This window comes from Orbicella faveolata, unplaced genomic scaffold, assembly GCF_042242905.1.
Source record: "Orbicella faveolata isolate gen_17 unplaced genomic scaffold, um_ofav_v1 contig_34, whole genome shotgun sequence".
Taxonomy (NCBI): domain Eukaryota; kingdom Metazoa; phylum Cnidaria; class Anthozoa; order Scleractinia; family Merulinidae; genus Orbicella; species Orbicella faveolata.
Window position 1 is genome coordinate 7,196,491 of NW_028301563.1, and position 27,824 is coordinate 7,224,314.

At 39.9% G+C, this 27,824-nt stretch overlaps 2 protein-coding genes, 2 long non-coding RNA genes and 1 pseudogene across 8 annotated transcripts; 2 read left to right on the plus strand and 3 right to left on the minus strand.

Annotated features, from left to right (window-relative positions):
- Positions 1 to 1,289: 1,289 nt before the first annotated feature.
- LOC149104475 (ribitol 5-phosphate transferase FKRP-like) lies at positions 1,290 to 14,571 on the minus strand. Of its 5 annotated transcripts, XM_089270952.1 has the most exons (5): positions 14,435 to 14,571; positions 13,649 to 14,007; positions 13,138 to 13,186; positions 10,061 to 10,503; positions 1,290 to 2,914 (listed from the first exon to the last, which is right to left on the minus strand). In XM_089270952.1, exons 4-5 carry the CDS (start codon positions 10,302 to 10,304, stop codon positions 2,436 to 2,438), a joined length of 723 nt encoding a protein of 240 aa, XP_089127078.1. In that variant the 5' UTR covers positions 10,305 to 10,503; positions 13,138 to 13,186; positions 13,649 to 14,007; positions 14,435 to 14,571; the 3' UTR covers positions 1,290 to 2,435. The 5 variants fall into 5 exon arrangements, with proteins under 5 accessions (XP_089127078.1, XP_089127080.1, XP_089127079.1 ...); XM_089270954.1 differs by lacking the exons at positions 13,649 to 14,007; positions 14,435 to 14,571 and having other exon boundaries at positions 13,138 to 13,295; XM_089270953.1 differs by lacking the exons at positions 13,138 to 13,186; positions 13,649 to 14,007; positions 14,435 to 14,571 and adding an exon at positions 12,011 to 12,127.
- Positions 3,693 to 6,345, plus strand: LOC149104476 (uncharacterized; annotated as a pseudogene).
- Positions 6,308 to 9,369, minus strand: LOC149104477 (P2X purinoceptor 7-like). Its single transcript, XM_089270999.1, has 3 exons — positions 7,365 to 9,369; positions 7,077 to 7,221; positions 6,308 to 6,571 (listed from the first exon to the last, which is right to left on the minus strand). Exons 1-3 carry the CDS (start codon positions 7,570 to 7,572, stop codon positions 6,361 to 6,363), a joined length of 564 nt encoding a protein of 187 aa, XP_089127125.1. The 5' UTR covers positions 7,573 to 9,369; the 3' UTR covers positions 6,308 to 6,360.
- On the plus strand, positions 12,264 to 27,701 carry LOC149104478 (uncharacterized). The gene is made up of 2 exons (XR_016201309.1): positions 12,264 to 12,528; positions 27,015 to 27,701. It is a non-coding gene; the product is annotated as an uncharacterized LOC149104478 (long non-coding RNA).
- On the minus strand, positions 18,102 to 20,652 carry LOC149104479 (uncharacterized). Its single transcript, XR_016201372.1, has 2 exons — positions 20,037 to 20,652; positions 18,102 to 19,115 (listed from the first exon to the last, which is right to left on the minus strand). It is a non-coding gene; the product is annotated as an uncharacterized LOC149104479 (long non-coding RNA).
- Positions 27,702 to 27,824: the final 123 nt, after the last annotated feature.

Here is a 27,824-nt window from a genome sequence, read left to right on the forward strand (position 1 = left end):
GAAGCGGGATCATTAAGATATTAGAGAAAATATATCATCTCACCGCAGTCCGGACCTGGCGTTGAAAAATCGATTCTAATGAGATTGTAGGTGACCATGCACTGAACCACAAATCTGTAGCAAATTACATTTTATTAGATTCTTTTATTTGGGACAGTCAGACTACAGAAGCTGAGGCCTTATGCAATTGAATCAGGTCATCCGAAACATTACCTGAAACCAGCAACAAAAATTCCAATGAACTACATTCGAAACAGCAAGTCAAACAGCAAGTCAAACAGCAATTCGATCTAGGCGGATTGAGGCCAGAGCGCGAAACGTAATACACGAGCGCGAAGCGCGATCACGAGCGTAAAGCGCGAATTAAAAAAAAAGAAAACATGTATACTTAATTGGCCACTTCCCATTGGGGCTTTTCAGGACCAATATAGACAAACAATGATAAATAAATATTCAAATAAACACTCGCTTAAAAATCCAAACTGGCGAGAGACAGACCAGTTGGCTATTTACAAGCGCTGCCGAGAAGTTGAACTCGGGGCTACCGAGAACAACATCAGCTAGCGGTCAGAACGGGATATGATCCCAAGACTTACGGATTTCAAATCCGGCTTTCTAACCACTCGGCCACACTGTCTCCACACGTTCCGCGCTTGTGTTTCACGCCTCCCCGTGTCCCGACTACTATACTTCAACTGTTCAGGAGGCGACAGGTCAAATCGGGTCGACGCCGTAGAAATTCGTCACGCCAGAAGAAAGGATTAGGTCCCTTTCCCATCGTCATAACTATTCTAGCCTGCGTAGCAAGCGTTTCCTTGGGATTGGGGAACAAAGAAAGACCTATGAACGGGATTTTCGGTGTTTTACCCTCGCCAAAAATGGAGCGAGAGCCAAAAAAAGATTTTTTTACGCGGTAATTCTTTGCTCCCGAATCCCACGGTAACACTTGCTAACCAGGCTATAACTATATATTCTCCAAACTAAAGCAGATTACAATATGAAGCGGCAAACAGCGAACAAATTATTGAAACACTACCGTACGTGACAGACCGCAATGTGTTTGAATTTCTAGAGCAACGAAAAATACTCTCCCCAGTTTCGCTCGCATCAAGAGACCAAGATGGTGGCCCATCGAACTCAACGATAGATATATACGATCTCACAAAAAAAAAAAAAATAGAGGAATTCAATTAATCTAGCCTGTTATCGTCCCTTGCCACAAGTTTCCTGGAGTCGTTTGCCCACGTATGGATGATTAAACTTGCACCAGACATCATGTAAAGCTGCTCTTTTTGGCTAATCGCAACAATTTATTTTAGACTTTCAATTACAAATATAATCATTCATTATCTTTTTGCATAGGTCCTAGGTTTCACACCAAGGTTTCATCCAAAGACTTTAAAGTAAAAACCACCTTTTATAGCATAAACAGTACAACATGAAAGTATTACTCAGTCGGTCTCATTTGAACGGTAACGCACTAGGGTTTCATCCACAGACTTAAAAATTAGAACCACCTTGTACGGCATAATAAACAGTACCAAATGAAAGCACTGCTCAATAGCTTTCATTTGTATGGTCACATGCTAAGGTTTCGTCGCAGACTTAAGGTCATTCCCCTGTATTGTATTGCGCGCCCTTACTGCGCATAATTTATGGCGTCATTAGCGCGCGTTCGTGCACGCGCACATTGAAAACATTGCGGATTTGCCTTGATATTGAGTTCTGTCAGTTGAAAAATGGCTATAGCTCACTAACGAGCTCGGGCATTTTTTTCTAGTCATTTTAATCAGCTAATCATTAGCTTTGCGTGAGAAAAAACATCTGATTTCTATGTTTGAAAATTGAATAAATAAGAAAAATAGCAGCTGCATTGTAGTCTTTTCTATTTTGCAGTTTGATAGCCGTGACAGGCAATTTGGTTCTAATATTTTAACAAGGATTCAGCTGTCTGTCATAATCAAACTGAAAAGGTTTATTTGTGTTCGACACAAGTATTGACTGTAGTTTGAGGCGTGTTTGATTTCATGAGTCTGGGCTCAGAAAGAGTTTACAATAACTTAGAATACGTTCTTGTAATAAACATTAAATAACGCTAAAATGGGACATTTTCAATGCCTCACTGCTCCTTAACGAGCATGGGCACCCCCCTTTTTTATTTTATAAGTTAAGTTCTCATATCATAAATATTCATTGGACAAAGTTTGAGCAAAAATCTATGTTCAATTTTATTTCAGGGGAATTACCTTAAAAGTTATAACCACTTTGTACCGCATAATAAACAGTACCACATGAAAGTACAGCTCAACAGCCTACACTTGAATGGTCACACACTAGAGATTCATCCACTCATTTAATACACTTAACCAATGTAATAAATAGTACCACACAATACTATTACTCACTAACATCTTAACTTTCCGCTGCGTATGATCTTAGCATCCATTGCTTGCTCTTAAAAGACAGGGCACCCAGCACTTCCATTTGTATGGAAATTGAAACCCGAACATTCCGTAAGTGTAAGGGTATCTGAAAGACAATAAGCGTTCCGGGGAGTTGGGAATTGCGACATGGACTCCGTGGAAATTGATCCTCGCTGGTGGCACGACCCATGACTCAGGAAACGTCTCCAAGGTATGATGGTATTTAAGAATGAAGTTGTCCCCTGACGAGGATGGATAGAATTTGTGAAGCATTACCTCTGTTTTGGCGCTAGTTGTCCTATTTGCTGGTATCCACCTCACGAAATCAGCGGTCGCATTCCCAAAGATTGCCATGAAACCATTTGCTTTAATTCCCGATCTCGTCAACTCCGAATAGGCGTTTATGCTCTGTGTTCTTAAAATAAATGATATATCTGCGTCGTGGTCGTGTGGCAGAATGTCTCCCGTGTGATAAGCACCAAGAAGGGTTCCTGAAACGAAATAGTACCAACAAAAGTAATCTTAAGTCTTTGCTGTCACGTTTTTCTTTTTTTTTTTTTGAATAATACAGGCTAAACGAATCCGTTAATTACTGCATGTTTAGTCTTTCCACAAAACCTCTATTTTGCCAAGCGAATTTTTAAAGTAAAACCAAGGGATTAGCGTACCCCTCAATATTTCATTAATGAATTGATTATTTGAATATTGAACACCGTTGAAAATGGTGAATTTTTTTTTTCTGACACTACTCGGAGCTACCTGTAAATCATCGCAAATCTGCTTTTTGTTTGGAAAATCCACGGTTCTACATGTTAAGAGTTTCACCTCTGAATTGGTCGGAGAGAGATTTCCGTGCTCATAAATTCGGCCGCGCTGGCTCATTGCCGCCATTTTGAGAGGAAATTGTATTCTCTAAGAAGAAATCGTCTTTTAATTTGAACAATAATTCGCGCCTTTTTTAAAAAACGAATACGAGTTACTTACTTATAACCGCAAAATTACAGACCCGCGAAAAGTGTTTTCGCGGCAATGAATCACCCGTAATCTAATACCTGCTATTTAGTTCTTTATCAAAGGAGAACGGAAGGTAAAAAACGAAGTTATCGTTGCATATTTGCAACAGAGCAAATAGTTTGTTTTGAGTAAAAATTGCAGTATTTGTCCATATTTGTCCTTTCTTAACGCGTTTTGACTGGAAAATTGCTCACGATATTCATACTATAGCTGGGCTGGGCTGCATGGCATGCCGTCATTGCGCTCACTTGCGTTCGCGCCAAATTTAATTTTTTTGCTCGGATGGAAAATGGTTCACTGCATTGCCGTAGGCTATTCCAATAGATCACCTAGAGATTCTAAAAGAGGAATAAGCTTTCATCGCCTTCCTTTAAAAGATAAAGGCCTTTTAAGCAAATGGCTTACTCAGATAAAGAGAGAAAATTTGCCCCAAATGAAGCACTGCCACGTCTGTTCCGAACACTTTGAGCCCACGTGTTTTGCAAGTGAGTACCGACTAGATATTTTGCCAGACAATTTAAGCAGACGTCGCTTAAAAGAGGATGCCGTTCCAACTTTGTTTCAACACACAAAAAAGTTAAGCCTAAGGCCGTCCAGCGAGCGCCGAAGAAATAGAGCTCTACACGAAGAGGTAAGTCATGTATTCGCGGTATAAAACTGACTCTACTGATATGACCTGACGTGACCTTTTGGCCGCCGTGTTACTTTTCTGGCAAGCAAGCTTTAAACAAATTATCCTTCGTTCACAAAATTGTATTTGCTATTTTAGGCCCTCAATCAAATACTGGATGCTTGTGATAGTAATTCACAAGAGTCGGGCCAATCCAGAGCGAAAGTCGCGCAGCCTTTTCAAGATGCAAATGTCACGACTTCTGCGGTTCCTGATTACAATGTCAGTCAGACTTTCGGTGACAAAGAAAAACCACAAAGGAAGAGGAGAAAACTACCTATTTCAAAGATAGTTTTGGTGGATGCCTCTACTGACACTGAAATAACAATGGTGGACCAAGCTTGTCAAACAGATTTACCTTTTGTTGTGCATTCACCTCATAAATTTAAATCCATTCCCTTAGCAGACGTTCGTCACGCTGTAGCGAATGACCACAGCTATGCCGCTCTCTTAAGTGATTCCCCTGTTGTGCCCGCTAAGCAAGTCCCTAGGGTTTCTGGCAAAGATTTTCCAGAATGCAAGAGGACGTTGGATTTCTCCGAAATTGACACATCGGATTTTCCTCAAATTGACTGACAAGAAGAGGAAATGGAAGATGAGTGGATTCCATCCGATGTTTCAGATCATGAAGAATCGGACATGTCGGACCTAAGTGATTATGAAGTTAGCAAATTTAGTGAAAGTTTCGACTTTGAAGACGAGGATTTCGATATAAAAACTGAAATTCGTGACGATGACGAGGAAAAGGAGTCCACGAACTGGCTTAACGAAGATTGCGGTGATCTTCACCAAGAGCGAAAGTTCTTGGTATTTGAAAGCAAACTAAAATAGCTTTTTTCTCGTCACGTGCACTGTCCAAACTGTGGACGGAACTTGGAAAAAGCATCATTAAAAACCAAGGGGTCTCTTGCGACTATTGAATGCCTTGGTTGCTGTGATCAACCATTACGATGGCAAACACAGCCGTTTGTAAGTTCAATGGCCGCTGGAAATTTGCTGTTCAGCGCTGGAATTCTATTTACCGGCAACGATTACAGCAATATTGCTAATTTTACAAAGGCAACCAACGTCCAATTTTTTAGCCAGAGAAATTTTAGCTCTACTCAGAAAAAGTACCTCTTCCCCATTGTTAACAAAAAATTTGCCGAGCATCAAGTGGATATTCTTAACGAAGTGAGAAACACCGAAGTTGTAGCAGGAGGTGATGGTCGCTGTGACAGCCCAGGCCACTCGGCTAAATACGGCACGTACAGCATTGTGAACACAGCTTCATCTAAAGTTCTTGACTTCTCTATGGTCCAGGTAACAGAGGTCAAAAATTCAAATGCGATGGAGCTGGAGGGCCTAAAACGTTGCCTAGATCACCTACAACGGGAACAAGTGGCTATTGCAAAGCTTGCTACAGGTAGGCACGTGCAAGTCAGAGCGCACATGAAAAAAGAGAGGCCGCACATCAAACACAACTTCGATGTTTGGCATTTAGCCAAGTCTGTTCAGAAGAAGCTATCCAAAAAGGTTCAATCAAAGCCATGTGCGACATTGAAACCCTGGATACACTCCATCATAACTCACCTCTGGTGGTGTGCAAAAACCTCGCAGGGCAATTCTACCGACTGTGTGGAACGATGGAAATCCATCGTTTACCACACGGCTAATATCCACCACTGGGACGGATGTCAGCATTTCCACCAGTGTGCACACCCACCCATCCCAAGAGAAACAGAGAGAAGGAAAGACTTGTTAAAGGTTGGAAGCCCTGCTCATGACACCCTGAAGGAGGTAGCCTTGAACAAGTCGCTTCTAAACGACATCGGCATGTTAGCCGAGTTTATCCACACCGGCGTTTTAGAAATGTACCATGGCCTCATGGCAAAGAAGTACTGCCAAAAAGTGCAGCACTACGCATATGATGGCATGAGGGCGCGCACCCAGTTAGCTGTTCTTGACCACAACCACAATGTAGGAAGGAGCCAAGGCCAAACCAAGGAGGGTGCAAAGAAACACAAATTTGTCTCCCTCAAGGGAAGTGTTGGGTGGATTGCAAAGCCGCAATACGAGGAAAAATCGTACGCATTTTTAAATGATTTAATGGTTTCTCTCCTTGCATTCAAGAAAGGTGACATTGAAGTTCCCCGGCTACCTCCCAAACCCGCCGCCGCGAACATCGCTCCAACCCCCAGGCCACCCAAGAACGACTTGCTAGAGAAGCACAGATCTCGTTTTAATACAGGAAACTAACTGAATGATTTATATTTAATTTCTAACAATCTCCTGTATCCAGGATAATTCCACTTCTGAGTAACTTTCATCATGGGTGCGAAAGCCCGTGTAATTCCCATCTGCGTTTGGATACACGGCTCGTATTGCTTTCACTACACAAGCAGGGATTACTTTTCTCACGTATCTCCCCAGTCTGTCACGTACCCACCAAGTAAACTGGTGGTAAGCTGCGTAACGATAATTGCTGCAAAAAGAAAACATACGAATGAAACGTGTATTGCAAAATCTTTTCAAATTTGCTCAAGTTATGATGGAAAGGAAGGCTGAAAGGTCATTGCAATTGCCGTGACAATTTGCTATCACCCGCTGATCGGGGTGTAGCTACACAGAACTGTCAGTCGCTTCTGTTTATTAATTTCATTTCGTAGAACCTACAGGAAATTTAGGCAATGGCCGTGTGTGTAAAATGTAGTCGACTGAGTTCAATGAACGAATAATTCTTTCACTAAGTCTACAGTTACTAAGACGATTCGTGTAGTTTAGCTACTTATATCTTTCAAAATTGTGTTGCAGTATTGATAGGGCTAATCAAGTATCTCAAACTGAATTTTGTATTATAATGACAATTAAACGTTTTAACATCCTTACAGAATTTGTGACATACAGAGTGCCTGTGGCAAATTGATCTAATCTACATCATCCCAGGAAAAGAGCAAAACGATTAACAATGTTGGAGATGTGGTACGTACACATTAGCAAGTTCCCGTGGCGCTCGTATGCCACGCGCCTGACTCAAACCAACAATGGCCGTCTCCAACACTTCTCTTCGCAAGCATACAGTTTCGAAATCAGGATGACGACTTATACAGCGAATAGGGGGATCGTCCTCTAAATCTAAGTCATATAATAAAAAAGCAGCAATGACAAATGGAAAACAAATGGCTGGGTTTTCATAAGCGAAAATACAAGGACTAAATCAAAACAGTGAATGAATCGTTTCATGAAATTTATTATCCTTCTAATCAACAATATTTCACCTGATATTTTTGTCATGGCTTCTTCGATCTCTTGGCAGCAAACGCACTCTCTCTCCTGCTGATTTTCCCAGTTTTCACAATGCTCGCAATTACACCAAGAGGTATTTCCCCTCCTTGCAAACTCGTTCTGGCCGTCAGCTGTATTTTCTCCATCGGAATCCGAGAAATTTCGCATGGGTTCGAAGGAATAGGGTTCAAACTCAGCCATATTTTGTAACTGTATTATCAAGCGTTCTGTTGTCCCAAACTATACACAATATAGCTGCGAAAATCCGCGACTAATCACGACTAATGAAGGGCGAGAACACCAAAACATAGCACGCGGAGGCGAGCACGCAAAGTAGGAAAGAAAGCTTGAGCGCTTTGACGTCACGAGATGATGGACGGTAATCCTTATTTGGAAGTAACCGGAAGAGAATGCTAACAAAATGGCGGATGTTCAATTCTGGCGAGTACTCTTAGTTTTCTATTTGATTTGCACTGAAATACGAACTTTTTTCAATCGATTCTTTGTAATTTACGTTCTTTCTACAATTTCAGATCATTTCAAAAATTATACCCTGTAGCCTTCCGTTCTCCTTTAATCCACGTTCACGTCACTAGTAAAGGGCTTATAGACTTTGTCCTGTATTCTGTATAGCTCTGCTTTATTTAGTCAAGTGTCCAAGTGAATATACGAAAGATCATAAATTTGAACTGCGGAGAAAGGTATGAAGATATGATTGATCATCGCAGTTATATTTATTGCGAAATTAAAGCCTGAAAAAAGTTCAGACTTGAACGGGATTCGAACCTATGACCTCTGCGGTACCGGCGCAGTGCTTTACCAACTGAGCTATCAAGCCAACTGGGTAGTGAGTTCGTAATATACCCATAGGTGGTGAAGACTACAAGTGAATATATGAAAGAGATCATACATTTGAACATATATTTGACACTCGAACAAGTATCAATGCAATTAACTATCGATGAGGAAAACTATAATCATTTGCGCCAATTCTGAAACTAAGTATAAATGTTCATTATAAAATAAAGATCAGTATTCTGACAAATCTCGCGAAATTTAGTTTATTTTCGCGTATTTTATAGACAAATTTAGGCCCCGCAAAATTACTCCCTCGAAAATAAGTAGCAATAAAGCATACACGTGTATGTGCGAACGTATCTTAAGGTCTTAAGGTTACAGTATATCTTCAGGGGTGTCTCGCGTGCAAGCGATGTAGCGCGTGCAGTTTAAGCGGTAGATACCTAAACCCCCTATATCAAATTAAAGCTTAAAACAACAACCTTTTCCTCGACAAATTAAAGCTTATAGAGCTGGCTATCAAACTATACCAAGAATTTTGAATAAATTGAATTTCCGAATTTTTCACGACCACTGAATGCGAGCGCCCGAATCACCTTTCGAAAGCTACAAGTCAAAGCGAATTTCGTTTTTCGCCAACTTAATTTTTTTCCTCGGTTTCACCGCCCAAAGCGCTTAAAAAACGTGTCTGCGTTTTGGCATATTCAATTGCAGTAAAAAGTTACAGAACATTTTCGAAATAGGATTAAAAAAATGTGGAGTGATCGTACAAAAATCGCTCTCGAAGAAAAGGTATTTCGAAATTAACAATTCCCAAATTTGAGGGCAATTGAGCAAATTCCCTTTGAGTTGTAACTCTTTAAAGTGTTTGCTTCAGGTGAAAAAAAAAATTTATTCGAGAAAACAGCTCTAAGAAAAATCTTCTGCTTCGTAAACAAACTCCGCCCACAAACGCCTTCAACTGGGTTCTCAGATAACTGAGCCAATCAGTGCAGGAAAAGTTTACTACCGTTAACTTCCTTGTGAAATTTACGCGCGAATCTCTAAAAAGCTCTTGTGTTTCGCAATGCGCTCAAGGAACCAAAGGCGGAGAGATAATTTTTCTGTAGCTCGGTTTTTTTTGAAGCTGGTCTCGCTAAATGGGGAAGACTAAAAAGGATACGAACGCTAGAGTGACTGAGCGAAGAAAGCAAACAAAAGAAAGCGCTGGAGCAACTGTGTGTGGTCAACTGTGCATGAATGATATTTCAAATAGTCTCAATGAGTCCGGCGATTCGCCGATATCGGACTCATCAGAAGAGTCTCTGTTAGCAACCCTGTTATTGCTGTCAAGTTCCGAAATTTTTACAGAACCTTTGTTTACTCTTACCACGAATATTTTGCCCGCCTTATTCGATAGCTATAGCTTCATCCGCGTGGCGAACTTTCGCTTCTTCACTCATTGATGTATTTTCATTCGTTCTTTGCTGTTTTGGCTTTTTCGAACTGGTCCATGGTTTTAACGTGGTCTATGTTTACTTATAACTTAATAGAGTTACACCTAATACCAAAAATACTGGGTAGTCAGAACAACTATGCTGTTCAACTGAGTAGTCAATTCGTGACATCCATACAGGTAGTTCCCGCGAAAATCGTCTCGGTTGATTGCATACGCACCATAGGGCTGTCAATCAAGAGGTAAACTTTTACTTCCGGTGAAGCGTAAAACCGCAATTTGTCCGCCAATATTAAGCCTTTTTGAATTTTTTTTGTCACGAATTAGAGATTATTCCTCGACCACTACTTTGACCCAAAAATCCAAATTTGAAGAAAATTTTCGACCCGAAGGTATACTGTAACCTTAATATCACAATTAATTCTATTCTAATTAGAAGCATAAACAGCAACTCACCATAGTCGAGCCAATACTGAACACCAGACTTGTCAAACACCCTCGAGATATTCTGCACCATAATCCTCAAATTTTGACGTTTTTCATCAGTTAAATAACACTCGTCATTATAGCCACCACTCGCAGATGGAAGAATAACCAGGTGGAGACTAACAAGAACTACGAGCAAGATGATTAACATGACTGTCAATCCTTTGTTTGTTAGGTTGCGTTGTCTTCGAGGTGCCAACTTACAGCAAAACATGCTCGGCTTGATTTTCTGGTCATCAGTCTTTGATATGATGAACTCAGAATGCTTCGCAACAGCTTTGACGAAATAACGCGGGGAACAATATTGTATTATTCAAAGCAAAACATGTTGAGACAGGCGTATTTTGTAGCTGGTGGTTTTGTCTCTCTCACTTGGATCCTGGCTTCGAATGCTCATCTGCATGCAGCGAATCCTGCATATAGAAATAAGGAGTCTAATTAGTAACCGGATGCATCATTAAAAAAAGAATTCATTCTTTAAGAGTAGTCTTTCTTTAGACACACAACATTCGCAGATATCACTGCTTCAAGGCTGCCCTACCGTCTCCATATCGATGAGATCTCTTGCAAGGAATTACAAAAATACTGTAAATGTGAAAAATTAGTCGTCGTGGTTCACGTTCTACAGAGGACGCATAATTTGGTCATTCACGTTGTTGTTTTGCAGAGGACAGCAAAGAAATACACCAAGAATCATAACGCACGTGCACAGCCATTGTTATCCTCATTAAACCTTTTGTTTAGCGACGTTGCCGTTGCCGTTGCCGTCGTGCTTTTCTCAATTAAGCTCTCTACTTGTAGTATAGAAGGAGTGACAGTCGTAGCTTTGACGATGATTTTCTCCAGCAGTGAGAGGATATTCAGCGATTACTCAAGAACATAGTCGGTATTTGGGCCGGATAGGTGAAGACTCTTCGAAAAACGACGAGGACTAATCGGGGAATCAATGATATAACTTTAAAATTTCTCTAGTATACACCGTAAACGTAATGTGGTTTTTCTGTTATGGTGATGCAGTGGTTTCGATTTCGATTCCGAGAATCGTGCGGTATGGTGGCCGACATCGGAGTGGAGGACTGAAAAGAGAAAATCTCCCCTGACATGTCGCGCTTTGAATAACCAAAACTTACTAAGGTCTCCAATTATTATGATACTTAGATAACATGGAATGTAATGAAAACAATAAAGCTTTGTGATCTTGTGATACCAAAAGAAACGGAAGCAAACTAAACACGGGCAAGTCACGCAATCTTTTATCAAAGTGAGTCTGACGCAAATGACCATGAAGCGATTGCTTCGAAGATTCGTCCACAGTTTTGAGAATCGCTTGGCATTTCTGAAAGATCGTAAAATAATCTCAGGAGGTCCCATTGCTAAGTTGTTCCGTCGAAATTGTACAAAAATTTCGGGCTATGACTCCGACTATAAATTGTAGATGTCGAGAATAGGCCGGGCCGAGGACATGGCGATTTTAATTTGGTATACTCATACTCAACCTCAGAAAATTCTGAATTAAATAGGAAACCAAAAACGAAATCGGTATCCCTTAGATTTTCCAAACAATCATAGATTGTTTAAGAGCTTCAATATGGCATTCCGTGGAAAATGTGTCAAAATTTCAGACCGGCGGGCAGGCTATAAGCAACTCCATGCAAAAGCCGTACCCGATTACCGGGTATATGATCGAAGAATTGCCTTAACCAAACAACTGACAGCTAATGAAAGAAAGAAGACGTTTTACTCGAGCGAAACGCTTCAATACTACAAATGCATCAACGTTGCGTAGGACTAGAGAAATGTACCTTAAGCTTGGGAATCATTTCCCAAAGTTCGCTCTCGAGTACAAGAACAGTGGTACAGCTTTAAAATTAATAGGGTACTTTTTGTACTCTCTATAAACTCAGTGTTATTCAATGTTACCTTTAAGAAGACCTCCCGGCCCGAGGAGCGTGTTTTTCCTTTCGAATCAAATTGAAAGCGCGATTCTATAACCGCATGATATTTTCCGCGTTGGGGTATCTGTGCGGTATGCTAATTTGATTCGTTGCCACATGGTATAAGCAGTCCGGAATATCCCGATATATTAGGACGGCTGTGTTGTCACGAAACTCACGTTTCAACCATTGCGAATGCGTGTTTTGGCTGGAGTGTTGTGTTTCACAACAAACCAAGAGATTCAAAATGGCGGACAAAGAGAGTCGCTAATACTTTCCAATGCCATGAACGCGGGCCCTCAGGAGATGTATATTTATCTCGAATTGGGTTAAATACTGTCCAAATAATAAAATGTGAGGAAAGTTTGTGTTCGCGTTCAATGTCACAGACAATTCCGCCCAGATAACGATTATCCTCGGACCGAAGGAAGCATTACGGAACGCAATGCGGGCTAAGTTTGACGAGCTGCAGTTATCATTCTTTGGAAAGAGACGGTACAATCGGTAAGCATCTTTACTCTGCATTTTTCTAAGCACAGAAATGATCGATATGAGAATTGAGGCTTTCCTCTTATCTAGGGGTTATTGGGCCGAAATCGACAGCACGCGCGTGTTCTTATATGCCAGCAAAGATAAATTGTGAATGTCCAAAATGTTATACATTTTGGCTAAATCGAGGAAATGAAATCAAAATTGAAGCAGAATTTTCAATAACGCATACGAGTGAGACATTCTTGTTCTTTTATACAAAATAAACTAAGCTAGAAAAATAGTGTTGTCAGATGCATAGATAGTCAAAAATTCCGTTAATATATTCTTTGTAAATCTGAAATTTCTCCATTTTGGTATTTATCTCAAATATTTCTTGTATCTATTTGTTGCTGTGCTAAAAAATATCATGTCTGATTTCCACATTTAAATTATGAAAGTTTACATATAATTGTTGACTTTAACAAGTTATTTACCCAAAAATATCCAATATATAATTCCTGGACAGGTTGACAATGGAGCATTGACAATCCATCCACATGTTCTAAGGTTTTATTATATATTTATTTAAACTGATACAAAACAAACTCAGTCTTGAAAGTAAAATCCATTTATTTTACTCACTTTTTACGTACTCTCAACCTTGAATTTGCCTCTTGGCAGAATGCAGGACCTGAAACAAATCACAAGCGCTTAGAAGATTATTACATTGCTCACAGATGTCAATATTATTACAAATGTATTTTTCGTTTTAAAATATGAATTTATTTTGAATTTAGTTACCACATTAGTTCTCACTAAATAATTAAGAGAGTGCCCTCAAGTGATCTGATGACTCATATGTTTTCTATTTTTTATTACATATTCTTAACCAAACTGAAATGTTTCCTGTTCACAATCAATTAATGTTTTGCATTAGTTTCACAATTAGTAACGTTCAACACTCAACACTACATTCTAAACTCTTGTACTTTTTCAGTCTTTGCTTTCATAATAATTATTTTGCAAAAATATCACTTTCTGGTACATTCAAGCTTCATGGGGAGGTGAAAAGAATCATCATCTACTAGGAACAGCTGCAGTGTGTATAGGTTTTAAAAAAATGCCAAAAAAGAGTACAATGCCCCCTACAAACCTTAACTTAAATGTTTGCATGGCCCTCAAACGTCTGGTAAATGAGCACAAACAATCTCCTCTACCCTTTGTGCCATTCCTTGGGATACCGATAGAATCATTTACAGGGAATCACTGCACTACCCCTGGCTTGTCTGTTTCGCTGCCACCTCTGTGCTGTAGGTGGTTTTCAACAGGCTGTTGGCTCTCCAGTGATACAACTGGGGTACACATTCGGTGAATCCACCAACACAGAGACCTCCCGCCCAAATTTGTTAAATTTCGTCCGCGTACTTAGCGACGTCTTCTTTCCTCTCTTTTCCATTTTTTCCCACAAACTCGGTAAAGTGCCTCGAGCAGTCGAGTATGCTCTTCCATGTACTTAAGAGAGAAAAATTGAAAACAACTGTCATAAAAATGAAGGAACAATGGATTACTCAAGCCTTATAACAACAGCGGTTCTAGTACACTTGTAGGGCCTCAAATTCAAAGAGAGTTTACAAAATACTCGCGTTGTTTACAACCGTGGAATTTGACCTGATGAAACTTTAACAATACTAGAACCAGTAAAAAATGTAAACAGCTCAATTAAAAATACGCAAATACTAGAAAATAACGCCTACTCTTAATATTTGACCACAAAATCGCGTGTACATCGTCGCTTGACACCAAAAAAACTGAATGATTAGAAGACAGTTCACGTTCTCTCACTACCAAAAAGGCCGCTTATTCTCCTTCTCAACGTTTGGTCGCAAAAAAGTCCCGTTTAATGCTGGCTAGAGTCTATGCGAGACTGGAAACAACATACTTTCTTTGTCCGCATGAAAAGTCCGCCATTTTCCCTGCTAACAATAGCTTCGTGACGTCATGGCTGTCCTAATATATCGGGATATTCCGGACTGATAAGCGCAGACTAGACGTACTGCCTCTGCATAAATTATGCTTATTAGACCTTTATTTAGTCCCTTGGTTGAAGCGTAACACAACACTGCCCCGCGTGTCACACATTTGTGCTATCATTAAAAATACGCAAACTAGCGTATTTCCGGCTGTTGCTTGTTTCCGTCCATAGATATCTTAAATAGACGCTGAGGTAATCTTACTTGCAGTTTTGAAACCTACATTGCCAGCTGACTTCAACAGGACAGTCATGGCGGTATTTACCCCGGCGGTATTTCTTAATTTCTCGATGCTTTCTCGATGCTCCTTCTGTGCGTTCTTCAAAGACTGCACAGATTATAAACACGACTCATGGACCTGTCAGCGGGTTCGTAACAGTTCTAGGCTAAGGGTCGAACAAGACTGTCATCCGCTGCTTGGGAATCCCCTTCGCCAATGTAAAGCGGAACTTAACGTGGACAACGACTTGTGAGTCTGCGAGCCCGAGCCTGGAGCTGTGAGTCTCTTTTTGCGAGCCTCGAAAGATTCCCACAAACAAACAAACAAACAAACAAACAAACAAACAAACAAACAAACAAACAAAAACGGGCATAATGCCCTTATGTTTTATTCCTTTTTTAGAATTCCCTACATAATATAAGTGAAGAGAAGTAGGGCAATGAACCGGTTCGTCAAAAATGGAACTGCAAATTCGGTCGGACCGGTCTGACCGCAATATTTAGGTCGGAGGGAACCGAAACGGACCTTCCCATTTGACTTTCGACCGAAACGTCCGGAATTTTTGGCATAATGGAAAACACCCGCAGTCTTCATGTGTCGGTGCACTTTAGCATAGCAAGTGAGCTAGGTGATGGAGAGTTCCTTTTTTAAAAAGTTATTTCTATCAATTACGCAGATATTTTAGGACGGACATTTCTCCCATCTTGCTTTTGAATTACCAGACTTTGGTAGCTGGACGCGAGGGAAACTTTTGCTACTCTTTAATTAGTTTGCAAGGAGTTGTGATATTTTTCAGCTGGGCAAATTGTACTGACTTTCACTGAGCGAAGTTTCGCGTTATAGCGAAATGAAGGGTCAATGAAGTACATAAATGATTTATACTCCAGCGAGATTGTCGGGATTTAAGCAAACTTTAAACGAAACTGATGTGTAAATATGGTTAAAAACCAACTTCGGCTTTTTTGTTGTTGTTGTTGTTGTTGTTGTTGTTGTTTTTTGTTTTGTTTTTGTTTTATGGCCGGGCGGATGGGTTTTATCCCCAAACTATTGAATTGCTCGAAATAAGCGGTCGTCCTGTCGTTCGATTTTACCGGGGAACCATTAAAAAAAATTAAGAGCCTGGTTTCCCGAGAGACAAAGCAATGGACAACTGGCAAGCAAAAAACAAATATATGAATCTTTTATGGCGGTGCTTGATTAATGTTCTAGAGTATAATCTTGATTACCTAGAATTCGCCTCACTTGAACGTTTTCGTGTTTGACATTTGGGTAGTAGTTAATTTTACATAATCAACATTTTGATACAAAAATTTAAGAGGGAACTCAAAATTTCACTCGTAGATGAAAATATAAACTTACCTGCAGAATCCGTTCGATGAAACATGATGAAATTAAATTTAACACTGACAGAAAAATTACTTGCGCGGAATTTCACGCATGAAAAGAACATCGAAAATTTCTGTTCCTTCTGCCGAGTGTAGCATTTACTGGGTAAAACGTTAACGTTAAATTAAAAATTCGCAAAAAAAAAAAAAAAAAAAAAAAAAAAACAGAAAAATCTAGAGTGGCTCGCAAAAATAGGCTCGAGGCTCGCGACTCGGGGCCCGGCTCGCAGGCTCGCACATTAGTCACGCTCGACACCGCGGAAATACTTTTTTGGGGGCGCGATACAGTATTTTGCTAGTCAGCGGTACACCTTAACAAAACTACAAAATGTCTGCAACAGGAGGGAGAGGTCAACTTTGCTTGCGTAGCGATGCGATTGCGCGCCCGATGATCTTGGCCATTATGACGTCACTCGTGAGCCAGCCCGTGAAGTTTCAATGGCCGCTAAAAAATGACACCAGAAAAGTTTTTCATCCGATGATTGCTCAAAGAATTTGAAAGAAAGCGATCAACAGACCACAGGAATAAGATAACCTATTAATATTGTGTCCAAAACTACCTTGGTTTTCAAACATTAGATGTCGGAAGGCTCAAAAACACGCAAAATTTGGAGATCGCTCAATTGAAAACGCGATTGCAAAGTGAAGCTTCACGCCCGTTTCCTGGGCGATATCTGGAGAACCCAACGATGAACAACACGAACACAAAAATATGATCTTGATATGGTTTAAAACGTTTGAATGGTGATAAGAACGAATCATTTAACATATGCATAAAAATGATCAGTGGGTTTAAACCCATTATTTTGGAGACGATAGCGTGGAGGACCTGCTGATCAATACTCGAAACCCTCGAAATACGAGAAAGTATTTGATGGAAAATGCTCCCTTACAAAGACATTTGAACTATCAAGTCATATGCTGGGTTGGAAATTAAAGTAAATAATGTACCAGGAAATTATTTTTCTGCGCTAAATTATCCGCAAAACTGTCAACAATAACATTTTCTTCGGCGAGACCAACCAACTGACGCAAGCCGAGCAGACGTGTGGATCTTTTAGGTGGTAAAATGATATAAAATCACTGTACGGGAGACCTAGATGAAACAGATGATATTCAGAATAACATGGATGAGACCTCTTGGCAGAAAGGTGCTTTATTTCATGTCAAAATGTTCTTCAAATATGAGATCGGAGCAGGATCTGTTTCCTGGGGCGTCCGCATGCAGTGCAAAGCTATTTCTAGTCACGCACCCCTGACAAGAAAGGTATCCTAAACTAGTGCTTTGGGTTCTAATTTTTTTTTTTTAATATCACAGTGAGTTCAATTAAACTTGTATAGGCTGTAAAAGAAAACTCATAGGATGTTATATGGAAAGAACTAAAAAATACAGAATCTGGTTCCAAGCAGCAAGTGAATTAAAGAGGAAAGAAAATATGAACAGGGACACTTCCTATGCTAAGCCATTGGCAATAAGAGTTAACTTATCCAGGAGAAACTTGTAACGCCAAAATGACTTATTGCCAAAACAAAGAGTTCAGTAAGGAAGGTTAAGACAAAGCTGGAAAGATCAATATCAGGTGATCTCTTATCATAACCAAACCCCTTGTTTTCTAATAGTATCTGTCTTGAGAAACTGTAATAGCTTACTGTCTCTACGTTTGAAATGATAACCAGTTATTTTCTTTACACTTTATGCTTTTAATTTTCATCATAAATCTTATGTAAATAGAGATAGCTTTAACAATTATTTTACATTAAGTTTAAACTGACCTACAAAGAAATATTCTAGAGAAAAGTGTCACAGAGGTTGTACTTGTAAACATGAACCCGAAGTCTGGTTTCTCCCCAGTGCCATCCATCCCAGGTTCCCTGTTGCTTTTTGCATTGATGAGTTTATTATTGGCTTCAAGAGAATGATAACCGTACATTTTCAGCAAATAACAAAAAAAAAAACAAAAACACACAAGATCGGGTTTTAAATGTTTAATTGACAGCACAATGACAAAAAATAGATAGCTTTCCATGGTGGTTGCATGTATTGCCAGAAATGGGGCCTGCTTGAATGGTCTCGCTAAGGTGGTGGAGGATGGTAACCTAAGGTTTAAAAAGATCAAATAAGACTCCTCTTAATAATCACCAGTTGAAAATTGGGGTAAATGTTTATATCACCTCCCTTCCCTCTTTGGTTTTTACATCGCCCCTAACTCTTTTCAATAGAAAATGTATTAAAAAACTAAAACATAAATTTCCTAATGAGATCTAGCACCAGGAACTCAATGCGTATTTACAATTAACAAAAGTAGCTCTCACAATTAAACAATCAAACCCCATCCACCTTTTAAGTCCCATCCAAGCAGATACAATGCGGTAATGTACATGGAGCTAATATCATAATCTTTAAAACATAAAATAGCTCATTTCCAGTATCAATGCATTGAATTGAGGTCTTCAGATTCATATAAAGAAATTTTTTCAGCACCCTCACCTGCACAAAGGAAAAATAAAATTTCTGAAGCGTGTCAAACAAACTACAACAAACACTCTGCATAAATCATTTTTGGATCCTTACATAGAGAATATTGTTTAGGAATTAAAATAAATCAAACTTCAAATTCCTTAATATTGCTGATCAACTGTGCCAGTTTTGTAAACATAATAAGATCCAACAATAGGAACTCAAGGTGACCAGAGTTTGGAACTCAAGTTTTGTTATATAAGCATACATGATTCCAGCTGGCAGTGAGGCCCCTTATTTGGTCTTAGGTAACCAAGAAAGCCCTTGCCCCAGTGACCCTGGGCGAGCTGACTTTGACCATTTTGTTGAGAAAGTGAAACACAAGTCACCCTTGGCAACATTACCAGGGTAACCCTGGTAGGCCTGGTAACCTTTTTTCATCAAAATACTATGACTGGCCTACCTGGGACAACTCATGGTATGAAGAAATCAAAATTAACTCACAAAACCCCGTAGTGATCAAATGACTGAAAGGAAGCCAAAAAAAGAATGATAACTGAGCATTGGAATATGAAAAAAAGGCTTAAGTAATCCTGGAGGGACAACTTCGGTTCATATAAAAACTTGATAAAGTTGCTTCAGAAGGGTCTGATAGGGTCTCCAGTACCCAAGACAATATAAATGGGGCCTTCTTCTCTCTCCTCTGCAGAAGCTCCCCATGGAAATTGAATATACTCCAAACTACCAGCCTACGGTCTAAGCAACATGAAAGAGGCCTATGCAGAGGAGGGAGGGCCTTGTATGTCAATATGTTTACAGAGAAGTCTTACAAGACTAGACCGCAAACTATGGGTAAAATGTAGACTGCAGGCTTTTTAAGAATATCACATTCCTATTTTCATTTATAGAGAGAATGAGCTAACCTTACACCGGCTAACATGAGCCGTATATTTCAGGCTAACCGGAGCACTTAGCTCTCTATAAAAGGAAATGGGATATTTCTTAAAAAGTCTCCAGTCTGCATATTCATTTTATCCTCTGTCTGCATTTTAACCACCGTTGTGCAGTAGGCAGGCTTTAACTCTTATTTAAATAATTAAGCCTAAGTTCTTGTTTGTGAAAGTTCTCATTTCCATCATTGTGGATATTTCTCTTTGCTAGGCCTGTTGCAGAACATGTGTCGAGCACGAGATCGCAGATATTTCATACTCAAATAGACTGATCATTTTTACTACCGATTCTTCAAACTCATCTTCAATTACAATGAGTTCCTACACATGTAAGCTCTTATGTGACCACGTTACACGTTTCTTTAAGTTACCGATCACGTAAAAAAAGGAAATTTTACAGGGCAAATAGTCAAAATTTTGCCCCACATATTTCCACCGGAGAGCGATGACTGTAACACTTTATGCAAGAGTTTTCGGTTATAATTAAAATCTACTTACCTCTCAAGAAAGAAAATGATAATCACTCCTTGAGATCCAAATACAATACCATTTGAAGCTGGAATGATTGGAGAAATCCTCCTCAAAAAGTTGTATTAGCGAGAGCCGACGACGCCATTTTCGAAAATTTTGTGCATTTGCGCACTTCTTTCGCCGTGACGTCATAATGGCCATGATCATAGGGTCAGCCAAATCTGACGTGTTCACCTCTCCCTCCTGGTCTGCAACTTTTACGTTGTTTTCGCAGCGAGTCTTGTCGACAGTCAAAAAGATACAAAACTTAGAGCGCACACTGTAAACTTAGCTTTTAAACTCCGCTCATTTGTTGGATAGTTCTCAGTTAATATTATATATTGTGCCAAAGACAAACTGAACTTGCACACGGTGTGAAATTGTTGTTGTTTCGTGAGAGTACATGATCGCAAGTGGCGAGCCAGTGGCAATTTACGTTACGATGTGCGCTAAGGCTAAAACTAGGCAGCTTTTATGTTGCTGTAGCGGTGTTCTGAGGACATCAACTTCTCAAGTTTGTTGAATTGATGGGCTTTAACCGTATGAATCGGTATGTAAACGGCATTTCGATCAAATTCGTCGGGAAGACATGCTCGTGTTCGATTGGGGGTGTCACAGTGATATGTGTATCCCCGTGATATGTGTATCCCCGCACACATATCACTAGTGATATGTGTATCCCCTCCAAAATGGCGACCAGTGATATGTGTATCCCCCACCTCCCTCCCCTCTACTTTAAAAAGCAATATCCTCCTTGAAAGCGCTCTCGTCGTCCGGTCGCTTACTGGACGAACGACTAACCCAAACAGGCTTAAAACACAAATCTCAATTTTTGTAGTTGAAAAAGTTTACGTATCTGCTGCTGGAATTGTGTTCTTGATCCTAACTGGTTTTCTGCGAGCAGGATATAATGAACTTAAAGTTGAACACCAAATGGATCTAGATATGTTTCAATTTGAGTTTCACGGCACCGGATTTCTAGGACGATATTAATTGCGCTGTGCATTCTCACCCCTCGAGTAACGCATATTCTCCACTGTTCATCGCCTTGTTTGCATCTGAATTATTCGTGGAGTGAAACACATATCACGGCTTCGACCCGATCGCCATAAAATGATTAGTGGCACTCGTGTATCCCCTGCACCCGCTTTTCAGTTCGACTTTTTGTAAGATATGTTAAGTCTCAAGCTGTATACATTGCTATACTGCGAATATTGCTAGCACGTTTCATAATATTCGACGTTTATTCCTCGGCAGTTAGCCTAGATTACGGCTGTCTTCAGGGGATACACATATCACTGCGCCATGTAATAATTAGTGATATGTGTATCCCCTGCATGCGGTCGACGACGGTGTACAACCGAGGTCAGTGAAACTCCAGAAATCCCAAGCTATGAATAAATGCCGGGTGTGAATATTTCTAGCAAGCCAGTTTTGACAATGCAAATGTTATGGGCATTTTTCTTCTTGGGTAGAAAGCCAATATAACAGCTGTGTCCATGGGGATACACATATCACTAGTTCATGAAATAATCAGTGATATGTGAATCCCTTATTATCCCGTGCACGCGTGCACGCGTTTTTAGTGGAATTATCGAGTTTCAAACTTCAGTGAACCCAAGCCGTGTAAAAACGTCGGGTGCTAATATTGCCTGCAGTTTTGACAGGGTTGATGCGCTATATTATAACAGTTGTGTTTCTGGGGATACACATATCACTGCGCCATGAAATAATTAGTGATATGTGTATCCCCTGCACGCGATTTCAGTTTAGATATTTAGACATTCGAGTTGCAAACTCCGCAAACCTCAACCTGGGTATAAACGTCGTAGCGAGTAAGCAGCCAGCACGTTTCGGCAATAATTGGCCATTTTCTTCGATCAGGTAGATAGCCAATCTAACGGCTGTGTTTAGGGGATACACACTGAGATCACTGCGCCATGAAATAATTAGTGATATGCGTATTCGCTGTTCGAAGTTTTAGTCAGATATACAATCGAGTCGGTTGGAACTCAACCAAACTCAAGAAATCCTAATCTGCTCCGTTGGGCGCGAATTCATTTCTGGTTTCTTCTACTCTTTACAGCGCTCGTCGGAACCTCGCAACCGAGTCGCCATTTTGTTCGTTGAATGCCCAGGCGCGTATCAGTGTTTTGTGTATCCCCACGGGGGATACACATATCACTAGTGATATGTGTGCGGGGATACACATATCACGGGGATACACATATCACTGTGACAGGGGCACTCACGTAAGTAAACACGGTCATCCTGTCCTCACTCGGTATCACCGAATTATAGACCAAGTTGGCCGAAATCGAAGCAGTACTTCGTATAAATCTTGGACACGTTGGTGTAACAAGTGTAGGACTGAATCCCCAAAAGGCTTCAAAATCTGGCCTCAACTCGAGGAAGAATTCACCAAGGTCTGTTTTATCATAAAATATCCAATTTTAATCACACTGTACTTTAGGAAGCTTGAGGCTGGCGAAAATAAAATTTTAAATTTTCATGTTTATTATTGTTTCTTTGTTTCTTGTCATAATTTCGAATTGTTGCAGTTCTGTATTTTGCTTTTAGCGCCTCTAAAGTGTGAAAATTATTTTAAACTAGTTGCATAGCTATTAGAGTTTAGAAAAAGCTATTTAGCTATTAGAAAAAACCACAAGAAGTGCATGACATCTGAATATCTAAAGATGGCAGAAGACATGGAATACAAAGCTGTTTAAAGGATAATTAAAAATACATGCATATGTCATTGTAAGACAGTAAAAATACCATAAAATCTGGGTGATGACAACTTCCAGTTAACACTCAATAAATGAATTTCATTTTTAGTTATAAATAGGCTATCCCCCCTGTATTCACACAACAATCTTCTGATTATGAGGCCACCCAGACAATTTCTGACCACATTACCTTAGAGCCTGAGACTCTGTATTACTTTCTAAAATTAATATTTGTTTACATATTACTATTATCTGGATTTCCCAATAGAAAACTTCTTCTATTGTACATTTTTTTCTATTCTGGCTCAGCAAAAGTCCTTTTAGATACTGTCCATGGACGATTTCCACATCAATGCTGTAAAAACACCAACTGAGAGAACACTGACCAATGCTCTCCATATGGTAACTCCTCTCCTGACCATTCAGCCATCTGTTGATGGTAGGGAGAGGCAGGGGACAGGAGCCAGGGAGAATAATGGGCAGGAGCCCGGGAGAATAGGGGGCAGGAGCCCGGAGAGAAACGCAAAATGCTAATTTTTGTCATTCATTAAGGCTTCAAATATTTTCAAAAACAAGAACTGAAAATGTTACTTGACTTTCATTTAGTGTCTTTAGAGACTTCTAGGCCGACGGGCAAAGAAAAATTCACCTTTGGGCTCAAAATGAGGCTCAAAATGAAACCCTTTGACAGTGCTTACGTCATAGGTCATTCACTTGAAAGATGTGGGTAAGAGTAGCAAGGCTGAAAATGAAGGAAAAAAAGAAAAGGAAATGCCTAAGGACTGTGCAGCTAAATGACTAGGATGTGCTTTGAGTCTCTTAATCTACAGGGGACAGGAGCAGGACGAACAAGGGTGGGAGTCAAGAGATAGAGATATGGGAAGTGGGAGGTTCTGACTCCACTGTCCCTTCCCCCACTTGATGCAGCACCTTGTCCCTAAGTAAAAGGTAAAGTCTGCATAGAGCCAAGTGGCCCATCAGGCCAGGCTTATCTTGGTTTCTGTAGCATGAACCGACTAGGAGTATTTCTACTACCCCTGGATAGGATGCTAGTTGATCACAGAGTTACCCCCACGATTAAATTCACCAGTACCCATATGTACACCTTTGTGGAGAGAGGCACTGTGAGAGTAAAAGTGTCTTGCCCAAAAACACAACACAATGTCCTTGACCAGGGCTCGAACACGGACCGCTCGATCCATTGCCGAGCGCACTAACCACAAGGCCACTGCACCTCCCACCTTGTCCCTTAGGCCTAACCTTAACCCTAAACCTAAAAAAACGAGTCTGTAGATTTCAGTCAACTTTACCTCTTTTATCACTTGTGTATTTGACACAATTTCTAATTTCCTCGCTTTCTGCCATTCAGTTTACTGTACCAAAGCCTGATTTTAAGTGATTCGCAACTACTGACGGACCTTGTTTTTGCAACTTACAACTTCAGACTTTGCACAAAATTTCTCACTGGAGAAAAGCAATGTTGTAGAACTTAAGTGATGAACTAAATGTAATAAATATTAATTTGTAAGAAATGTATCTGTTCTTTAATACATGCTTTTGTGTCTGGTATCTGAGTTAGATGCAGCGAAGATATATTACCAATGGTTTGTAGACGACAGTAAGCCAATTCAGAGACACAGTGGCATAAACAAAGCCACTTGTTAGCCAATTTATCACAGGAAAAAAATAAATACATATAATTACATATATATAATTTATTGCCATCAGGTGCTATAATGTCTTGTAATAAAGTGGTTACAAATTAAGTAAGAATCTTACAGAAGGGAGGATGATACAATATTATTACTAAGGGGATCATAATTAATTTCATATTGATTCAAAGCATGTGATATGTACATGTATGATTGCAATGTAAAAATTATTTCGTAGTGATTGAGCAAAGCTCATCTGAGTTAAATTAAATGAAAGGAAAAACAACAACAGTCAATTATTTATATAAGCTGATAAAATGCACATGTAAGATAGGGAAATAGATATCGAAAAGCTTCAAATGACTGAGTAAACAAAATAAACTAGTGGGTTTCATTGAGGAGTTGATTACTGCCTCTCTGAAATGTTGAAAGTCTTTTCAGCATCAAAAGAAGTGAAACTTGACCACATTCCATAAGTGGAAGCGGTTTCTTGTAAAAAAATACAGGTGTTTGGGCATTTTAAAATATTTAGTTACATGTGCATACATGTACAAGGAAACGGTCTTGAAAATTTCCATGTACTATCAACATTTAATCGATGTAAACAAAAAAGACCTCAAGCAAGGAAAAATTGTCAATGAACCGAACATATTGAGCGGTCTTGCATGTTTTCAGTATTTCTAGCGTTCACTGCGGCCAACAAATCACAATATTTTCGATTTCTACTCCCTTCGCAAACGCCACCATTATATGAATGTAGGCTTAAACAATCTTTAATGATACAGAAATATCTTGTGAATGAAATGAACAAATGTAACAAATGTTTTATTCTGACAGCAAACGCCAGGTACAAAAAATTTATTTCACCCGTTCCAAAAGGCGCAGAAAGTCAGAAAGGTGATAGAAACGCCAAAACGCCAGTCTTTAAAGACAAATTCTTATCAAAGTTTCTTGGACGCGTTGGAAATGTAATCTCAATGAACAAGCACCACACGTCGGCGCAAAGTCACTGTGAATAAAACGATCCCGACTTACATGTAGTACCTTAACCATTTCGCGCAAATTACACTTTAAATCCAACCAGTCTTCAAAATCCTTGCAGAACCTGCATACAGGACCAATCTTCTACTTTGCTGGATACCCATCGTTGATTTTGACAATTCTGAGGCGAGGGCGGCTGAAGCAACGCTATCCACGCTTCGTCCGCTCGAGCTGGCTCGAGTCAGCAAACTACACATTACTCCACACAAAATGACTCCCCTGTACCACTATTCTTTACGAACATTGCTTGAGTATTAAAAACCCATTTAAGGGCGTCAAGCTCACCAATAACGAGAAGTATCAAGGATATTTTCAACCTTAAAACGAAGCAAAACACCAATCTCAGAGAACTGATCGATCGAAGGACAACACAGCCCGATGGTGATGACCACTGACCAGTTACTGTGACGTCAAAAAACGTATTTCCGCGGTGCCGTCACGCTCCCTCAAGCATTTAATACTGAGCCCCTCCCAGGGGGGGTACATGGATGTAACATACGTACCCTGCTTCCAGTTTAATCTCATCCGATCATTAATAAATCCCCTTATCACTAATTCCCATCTGATAAGTAAGTAGGTAAGCAAAAACCTTTAACTAAATACGATGAGATTAAAAGTATTGAGCCCCTCCCAGGGGTTTTAGGGAACAAGGGAACTGGAGCATGTATTTTCAGGGAACAGGGGATATGTTCAGTTTATTTTCAGGGAACAAGGGAACTCTTGAGTAGATTTTTGGGAACAAGGGAACACCAATCTATTTTCAATAATATGTTGTTTTTTTTTTAACTTTCCGAACCCCTAAAATATAATATCTATTACGGTTAAGGTTGAACAAAAATCTATGTGTAGTTGTATTTCAGGGGAATTACCTTAATAATAACTTTCATTCATGCCTAAACTACTTCGTACGTTAACGAAGTGCTTACATAGAAATCTGTTAATTTGGAAAGCATAAAATTAAGACGCCATCACACTACGAGGGAGAAATATAAAAACGCAACCATCGCCGGACATTTTAGAATTGTGTTTGAGGAAAACTCGGTCGGGGAAACCACGATTATGGTAACGTCGTCATTTTCGAAAAGCTCCGTTTCAAAATGTTTTGGCTTTTTTGAAACTAAGTAAATACAAAGATGGCTAATTGACGCCGATTGCTCTTGCCTGTAGATAACGACTTAGGTGTATTGACCACGTGATATGAAGTCCTCATCTCAGGCTTTCAAAGGAAACGTCCTCAGATGTAAGATATACCCTGTAAGTTCCATTATCATTGCTTCGACATCCTTGAACTAAGTTACAAGGCTTTACCTTAAAAGAATAGCATAGATGAAACTCCTACATTAGCTACATACCAGTGAAGCAAGTAGGTAGAGGAACAGGTAGAGGCTTTTTCTCCACCCTCCCCCCTCCCCCTGTTAAAAAAAGACGGCCCGTTCCTATTGAACAACTGTTTATTAATTGAATTTATTTGCCTTACAAGACATAGACTTGCATGAGAGACAATAACTGAGAAATGTCTTAATTGTAACAATTTCTTACCTTAGCAGGGACCAGTCACCTCACAAATGATGGGCATCAAAACCTCTCTGGTTTGCTTTTGGTTAATAAACCTGCAATGTCTGGCAATTTTTTGTTTCAAATCGTATGTTTACTCAAGTGCTAGCTTGGTATCCTTCACCAGAACAGTTGAAAAGTACTCCATGGCAGCATCTATACCCAGTACCCTCATTGGCACCCACTCCCGTTCCCGTAGCGTGGCTGCAATATCTCTAATGGAGCAGGAAAAGTTGGACGAAGCCAAAGAAAGCCTTGCACAAACAGCTTTGACATTATCTCTTGGATATTGGAGGAGGAGTGGCTTTGCCCGTGTCGGAGAAAAACAGTTGACTGCGTCAAAAAGAGAAAGAAATTTCGAAACACCAAAGTGTGAGGTGAAATAGTACCTTGGACAAAATAGAAACACTCGCACGCTTGGCACTGTGAAAAGTGTCGGTCTCTTTGGTGGCTCGCCATTTGATGGCCACCTGATCCTTTCTGCCGCCGATTTTAAAGTTGCGCAAATAGGTGGGAGTAATGAGTATGAATTCAACTGCGAAGATTTGATTGCCGCTCGGTCATCTGCACCTCGTCAATTCCAAACTTCTCAGCTATCAATTAAACTCCATCGATCGAAACCCTCTTCTAACCACGTTTGCTTAAACCGTAAAAGAAACCCAGAAAAAAAGGTAAAATTTTTGGAAGTGCTGGTGAGGTCTAGCTCTATGCTTACATCTGTGTGAACAAAGAAAAAGACCGTTAGAGATCAAACAATGATGCACAGTGAACTGATTATAAATTAACTTTACAAGTGGTTG

Bases quoted from the DNA above. Each gene is read 5' to 3' on its own strand.
- LOC149104477 (XM_089270999.1), bottom strand. From the start codon at position 7,572: ATGGCTGAGTTTGAACCCTATTCCTTCGAACCCATGCGAAATTTCTCG. The intron at 7,222-7,364 runs GTGAAATATTGT...TATATGACTTAG, and splicing joins AGCCATGACAAAAATATCAG to ATTTAGAGGACGATCCCCCT. The intron at 6,572-7,076 runs GTACGTACCACA...TTCTTTTTGCAG, and splicing joins CCACGGGAACTTGCTAATGT to CAATTATCGTTACGCAGCTT.
- LOC149104475 (XM_089270952.1), bottom strand. From the start codon at position 10,304: ATGTTTTGCTGTAAGTTGGCACCTCGAAGACAACGCAACCTAACAAAC. The intron at 2,915-10,060 runs GTGAGTTGCTGT...ATTTCGTTTCAG, and splicing joins TCAGTATTGGCTCGACTATG to GAACCCTTCTTGGTGCTTAT.